Consider the following 7,556-nt stretch of genomic DNA (forward strand, 5'->3'; position numbering starts at 1 on the left):
CTCAACTTGGAGAAAAGAAAATTTAAAGTCAAAATTTAAAGAAAATTTTGTAATAAAATCTCCAAAGCAAAATATTCCTGTCTTTGATAAATATAAGAGGCACTAAAAAAATGCATGAAATTGAAATGAAATATACTCAGTGTCCCGGCTGGCCCCGGTGTGACTTGCAGAAGCGTGATTACCCAGAGGTATTACACATGCCAGGTTTTTCACTCACACATCATCTGGTGGGGGTATTCTGTGTGTGTTTGATTCACCCACGTGTTCCCCTAAGGCTGTTGTCTGGGTTTGCTTTCCTTCAGGCAGTGTGTGTGTGTATACCCCTCACCAGCAGCCCCCTCCTTCCCCGTAAGCTTCTATCACATTTGAAAGAACAGTCTTGTCTTTTCTTTCCTTACCTTCCCCACATAAAGTGGTTCTGTTCCCGTATACTCCTCCACCACAAAGAATTGGTTCCACACCCAGCCGCGCTTCACCCGGCCAGACACCTCCAACGACAATCCCGTCTCCATAGAAACCATTCCCAAGAGCTCCAGGCTGCAGAATATCAGCACCACAGTCCAGGCGAAGCCTTGTGCAGCCATCCCAAGTCCACACTGGAATCCTTAGGGCCTCACATCACGCAGGGAGGAGAACTACACCAACTATCATGATGACTATCAAGGAATGAGCTTCTTCTTCTACTCATTCCTGGCCATTCAACTGGGACATTGTCCAAGAAGACTTCAAAAGACCAATGGAGCAAGAATTCCAAAGCTGCACTTGGATCCAGCTCTTGGAAAAGGTACGGCCAAGACAGATGTTCCAAAGGTTGCGGAAATGTGTTGTGATCAGGACTCTAACAGGTGTATGAAGCTCTACCTGGAAGAACAGTTCCGTAATGATCTTTGGAGCTACTGCTGTGCTGCACTCTTCTGCAAAATCCTGTGTTGTCCTCAGGCATCCCTCAGTACATTTCAGTTTCCTGCAGCAGGGGAATATGATGTAGGCTTGTCTCCTTATTCCTGGGATACTCTGCGCTAATAAATTTAGGTGCTGAAAGCAGAATTCACAGCCGCCTTATTACAGACTACACACGTGTGTTTCTTTTTTACGCTGAAGCTCATTCTCCTATTTACTATACTGTACTTCTATGCAATCCAGCAAGCTTCCTTGCCTTAAAATGGATTCAACTGTACAGGCAACACTTTGGGGTAATTAGGATATGCTAGAAATGCATTAAACTGATGAGCACAGCTGGCACCGAATATGCAAAAGATGTCAAACAAACACGCTAAATTATACATGGGGTTAATGCAATGAGCTTAGCGTGGCATCCTGGGAGGTTATATTGAGATAATATACCTAAATCCCATATAACACAGAGCTGTGTATGGAAACTAGATGGGTTGCAATGCCAACAAAGTGTTAAAACTCATCCATATGTAATTTGACGTTCAGTTGTAGGTTATTAAATAGATACCGCAGCTATGAAGTGGCGGTAGCTGAATATATAATGTTGGGTACCAAAGAAACATGTGGTGGGCTATACTAGAATATATTCATGTGATGATCCGGTGGAAATAATTTTGCACAAAATGTACTAACAGCTACAGTGCAAAAATTAAAAAAATGTCAATATATCAAGAGGTCAAACATCTGTATCGGATATACAGGCGCATATAAAAAAATAAAAAAGAATGTGGAATTATATAGAAGCAACTGCCAGATCACTTGGCATGTAAGAAGAGCAGCACTCTGAATGTTGCATAGGTAGTCACAACCTTATAATGGAACATCCAGGCCTTCCAATTTAACCGCCGCTGCGGCTGTGGCATGTAAAGACCTTATTAAGTTCACTGTCCAGAAAATGGCAAGCTTGTATCTTTCATCTTGACCCAGATGTAGGACACAGCATGGAGACCTGTCCTTGGTGCTGAACGTTTCCTGGAGCCCAGAAGAGGTCAGGGACCTAAAGAGAGAAACAAAGACATTTATTTGTAGAACTTGTTATCTCATTTCGCTTTTGTTTTTGTCTGTCATATTTGGTTTTATCACTTTACAGTAGGCATGTAGAGAGAAAACTATGGAAGACACCATTGCCGAGCCTTTTATGTAAATTCTTGTTGCCTGGTTGCCTGTGTAAACAATATTTTAGGTCGCTTACATAACACAAGCATGCAGTAAATTAAGTCAGGACTTTTTATTATTCATCCATCTAATGTTATATAAACTGTACAATAGATAGCACATAAATATATACACAAAAACACACTCGTATACAAAATATGCCCATTCAAGTGAAGTGGAGCAAGTGAGAAGCATATTTCGCACATAGATGTGGCAGATCATAGAACGGTTTCTTAAAGAGGCAAGTTGCTTTGAATCACAGCTGCTTTTGGAAGATTTGCACCATGGCTGTGTGTAAATGTGGTTACCTGTGGTGCGGTTTGCTGCTCCCAGGCACACAGCAGCAGTTTGCTGTATGGAAGAGATAGGCCTACAATGGAGCTGTCCACCATGGGTGTGAAGGAGCCCTTAATTGTTTGAACTCCCAAAATGCAAACTTATTAGATCAAATTCCAAGGTTGGAATGACAGACAGGCAACAGGACCATTGACATATCTATTCTCACATGTCTCCATTAAAGTGGAAGTCCAGGCAAATTAATTGAGCTCTGTGTTCATTATAATATAATTAAAACTTTTTTTCAAAGCAGCAATAAGTAGTTTAATTTGCCTTAATACCAGTTTCTTGCAATTATCTGCCCAGATTAGACTGGGGTAGAGGCACCACTGGGAGCCAATAAGATGTTCTGCAATCAGATATGTTTACAAAGAATAAGCTAATAGGGAGTGAGAGCAGAGCGTGCAAATAGAGGAATCGGGAGAGGACACCACTGTATCCCTTCTACAGTAATGGGGAGAAGACATCATTGTATTTCTTTTATGGGATTGGAGAGCAGACACCACTGTATTCCTTCTACAGGAATGGGGAGCGGACCCTACTGTATCACTTCTATAGTAATGGGGAGAAGACACTATTTTCTACCTTCTATGGGATTGGAGACTGGACATCACTGTATCCCTTCTACAGAAATGGGGAGTGGACACCAGTGTTTCCCATCTACAGGAATATGGAGAAGACACTATTTTATCCCTTCTATGGGATTGGAGACTGGACATCACTGTATCCCTTCTACAGAAATGGGGGGTGGACACCAGTGTTTCCCATTATTTTATCCCTTCTATGGGATTGGAGACTGGACATCACTGTATCCCTTCTACAGAAATGGGGGGTGGACACCAGTGTTTCCCATCTACAGGAATGGGGAGAAGACAATATTGTATCCCTTCTATGGGTTTGGAGACTGGACACCCCTGTATCACTTCTACAGGAATGAGTTAAAGTCACAATTGTATTCCTTCTATAGGATTGGAAATTGGACACCACTGTATCTCTTCTATAGGAATAGGGAGCAGACACCAGTGTATCCCATCTACAAGAATGAAAAGAGGACACCACCATATCTCTTCTCCAGGAATGGGGAGCAGACACCACTGTATCTCTTCTACAGGAATGGAGAGCGGACACCACTGTATCCCTTCAACAGAAGTGGTGATCAGCCACCACCATATTTCTTCTACAGTCTATAACTGTTACAGATGAAGTGGTGTCATCCACTTAGCTCAGAGCTGTTTAAATCTCATAACTGGATAGACAAATACAAATGATATGGCAGCAAAGCAGCTCCCATATATCTGTTTTTTCTATACAGTTAGCCATTTGCCTGAAGTTCAGCTTTAAATCTTATTCTCAGCAGAGCAAAGGAGCATCTCATGAATACACAGCCCTGCATTCAGTGATTCAACCGTAAATGTTAATAAAGTGACATCAATAAAATCAGACACAGAAGTGCTAGATGGTAACAAGATTTTCAGTTATTATGTATGGGTTAGTGACATCCTCAGTAACTGCACCTGCTGCCCATCTCCTGCCTCCGACCAGGTTTTCAGAGTAATCCAATAAGCTTTTTTTTCCTTTTTTTTTAAGCAGTTATTTTACTGTATTGTTCAGCAAAATATTAAAATATTCACATCTTGTCGCAGGTGTTCCTGTCTTCAATGTATCTGTAAGGTTTAGCCCCCACGTCCCTAACTTCCATAATGCAACCTCACTTTTCTCTAGTCACAGTGCTCTGTTTGGCTGAGCGCTACTGTACATCATGTTGACAATAAAAATTACATTCCAGCTTCTGTTTTACACAGCCTCCTGTCAGAATGACTGCAAGCCACTGATCAGGACAAATTGAATACATCCCAACCGTATCAATATTTATTTCATTCTGCAAATGGCGATGACGTGGGGAGACATGACTGCAGAAAAACGAACTCTATTTCTCAAAGACCGATGTTAATCAAGAGGATGAAAACAGGTATTGACTTGTGCTCTAACTTATTACAGATCAGAAAATGGAGATGATTTTGTTTTTTTCCTAACTGTAAAGAGTTTTCAAGCTTATTTAGCCATTAATGTTCAATGATGGGCAGAAAAAGAAGGTTTTCATGATCTATAACTTTTTGTGATGAGCCATCTAACCCTACTTCACTATACACAGGCCCATGACTGCCATTATGGTAATTATAGAGTAGTTTTGTCCACAGACATTGTTAAAGTCAGCACAAATATGCATGGACATGATCGTACATTCCCATTGTGTGAATCAGGAATGTCTCTACAGGTTGGAAGTCAGCGTTCATTTTTTTCACACCTTGACCCTTGTTCTGTGCATATTTAAGGATTGCTAAATGTGGTAAGTGTTTTTCCATCACAGAGGGAATGCTGTTGCTTCCATTCTATTGACCACATTAAGCCATAGCCATTAGTCTAATTAGCTCAGCATGTAAAGGGAAATCGACGAGACCCAGAGTACACACAAGGACAGACAAGCTCGTCTTCTGCCTTTCCGTGAACACAGTTCCTCTTACAGAGATGTGTAAAATTGGATAAACCTCTCCAGTCCCCGTGTTGTGTGATGGAACCAATTCATTATGGTAGGAGAATGTTCTCTTGGAGTCAGCATGAAGCTTTATAGGATAAATCATAGCAACTGGAAAGGTTTCAGTCAGCACTGCAGGTTGTTAAGAGTGCATGTGTAACCATCAGTGTATACTGAAAAGGAAGATCAAGCTTCTGTTTTTTGGTTTTTTAATGAAAACAAGGAAACCTAAATGCAAAAAGGATATCCATTCTGTAATAAAATATAATATACTTTGTATTTGATTTAGAAGGTAAGTGCCAGATCCCCGCAAATGACCAATAATTTTTTTTCATAAGCTTTACTAAGGGTGGCCAATGCTAGTAAAAGGGGGCCAGGATCAGCACACATTTTAGTATTCCTCCAAAAAGTAGCATTAAATGTAGTAAAGCGGACTTTATAAAGAGTTTAAAAATAGCTCTGTTATATGGAAATAATTATCTGTGTGTGCTATGTACATGTCAGATGATTCTCGCCCAATACAAACTGATTTCATGCAAAAATCTTACGTTTCCAGTGGTTGCTCGACATCGTTCAAGGATCTGCCCCAACGGATCTATCAATGACCAATGGAGAATGACCCCTATTCAAGTCAATGGAGAAGAGAACAGCGGGGGCCACTAGCTTGCCCCCCCTTACATTTCTATAGAACAGAATAGTGCTGGATGTACAGTGTTCATTCACTCACTACACTATGGGGGCATCCTGGGATATAAAAGATAATCATTATGCATTTTCTCCTACCATGAAGGCACCAGAAATGTAGATCATATATAAATTCCTTTGTAAAAATTCTTCTTACCTGAACAATTTTACTGATGTTTTTCTTCTGAAGTTGCATAGGACGTTCTTTATCTCTGCAAATTCTCCAAATTTTCTAAACAATACTGAATTTATCTTGTAAAATTTTTAAACACTATTACACCTTAAAACACTATTCACAGTAATTTTACAAAGAATGTCTGATTATAAAAATATAAAAATGTCTATAAAGTAGGAAAGTATTGCAGACTGCTAGTGTGAACAATGCTAAAATGCTTGAAATTGCTGGGCTTAGGTGACATAGCAGAGAGGAACATCTGTAACTGGTAGATGTCTGACACAGCAGGGTTTAAGTAACATTATAAAGAAGAGTAGATAAAAAGTGTATTATTTGGGGATACGGAGATTTTGTTAGGAAATATTAATAATTATATATATATAATTATATATATATATATATATATATATGTTCTCATTTTTCTGTCTAAAATAATAATATACTTCTAAATTTTTGTATCTTTAAACAGGGCCATTTCAGGTTTCACAAAACCTTGTGTGATATTAGACTCTTTCCCTCATGTCCCAATCATTTCGCACTTTTATTTGCAAGAGTAAAAAAAAAAAAAGAAGAAAAAAAAAGGCCTTGCATAAAAGCCACTGGAAACACTAATCTGCTCACAATATGTTTACTTCTGACAACTATACCTTGTACATACCACACTCCTGGCCCCTGCTCTTAGTATGTTACATACACTTGTCCTAATATAGACCCCTTCACCTAGTATGCACATCCTCCTGATCCCTGCAGTCTGGTAAACACTCCTGACCCCTGCATTCTGTACATTATATACTCCTGACCCCTGCATACTATATGTCACAAATCCCCGACCCTGAACACAACTTAATATAGACCCCTTCACTTAGAATGCGCATACCCCTGGTCTCTGCAGTCAGTCTGGTAAACACTCCTGACTACTGTATGTTAAATACAATCCTGACCCCTGTCCTCTGTACAAAACCTAATATAGATGTCACTTAGTATGCACGTACTCCTGATCCCTGAAGTCAGTACATTATATACTCCTGATCCCTGAATTCAGTACATTATATACTCCTGACCCTGCATACTGTATATCACTGACCGCTGAACACAACCTAATATAGACCCCTTTACTTAGTATGTACATACTCCTGATCCTTACAGTCAGTACAGTAAATATTCCTGACCACTGCATACTGTATGTCAGGTATTCCTGGCCCCTGGACACTACCTAATATAGACCCCTTCACTTAGTATGCACATACTCCTGATCTCTGCAATCAGTCTGGTAAACACTCCTGTCCCCTGCACTCTGTAGAAAACCTAATAAAGATTTCACTTAGTATGCACATACTCCTGACCCCTGAAGTCAGTACAGTATTTACTCCTGACCTCTGCATGCTGAATATTCCTGACCCCTGAGTACAACCTAAAAAAAGCTCTTTTACTTAGTATGTACTTATTCCTGATCCCTGCAGTCTGTACAGTACTGACCACTGAATCCCATATGATACATACTCCTAACCTCTGCATACTACATGTTGCATACTCCTGACCTCTGTATACTGTATGTTACAAATCCTGACCCATGCACATGACTTCATTGAAGCTTTTTTAATTACTATGTACATATTCCTAATTTCTTCATTCAGTACAGAAAATTCCCCTTACCACTTCATGTTGTTTGTTACATACTACTGACTCCCGAACGCTATTTGTTACATACTTCTGACCCCT

The 7,556-nt window shown here is 39.9% G+C and overlaps 1 protein-coding gene across 3 annotated transcripts in view; it reads right to left on the reverse strand.

Moving 5' to 3' along the window:
- Positions 1-7,556, reverse strand: part of CDH22 (cadherin 22) — a 200,118-nt gene that overhangs the window by 64,050 nt on the left and 128,512 nt on the right. For all 3 annotated transcript variants that reach the window (XM_072403805.1, XM_072403804.1, XM_072403806.1), the window contains exon 2: positions 399-1,951. In XM_072403805.1, coding sequence (XP_072259906.1) covers positions 399-584 — 186 coding nt within the window. In that variant the 5' untranslated portion in view covers positions 585-1,951. The remainder of the gene's footprint in view (positions 1-398; positions 1,952-7,556) is intronic.

Source organism: Pyxicephalus adspersus, chromosome 3 (genome assembly GCF_032062135.1).
Source record: "Pyxicephalus adspersus chromosome 3, UCB_Pads_2.0, whole genome shotgun sequence".
Lineage (NCBI taxonomy): Eukaryota > Metazoa > Chordata > Amphibia > Anura > Pyxicephalidae > Pyxicephalus > Pyxicephalus adspersus.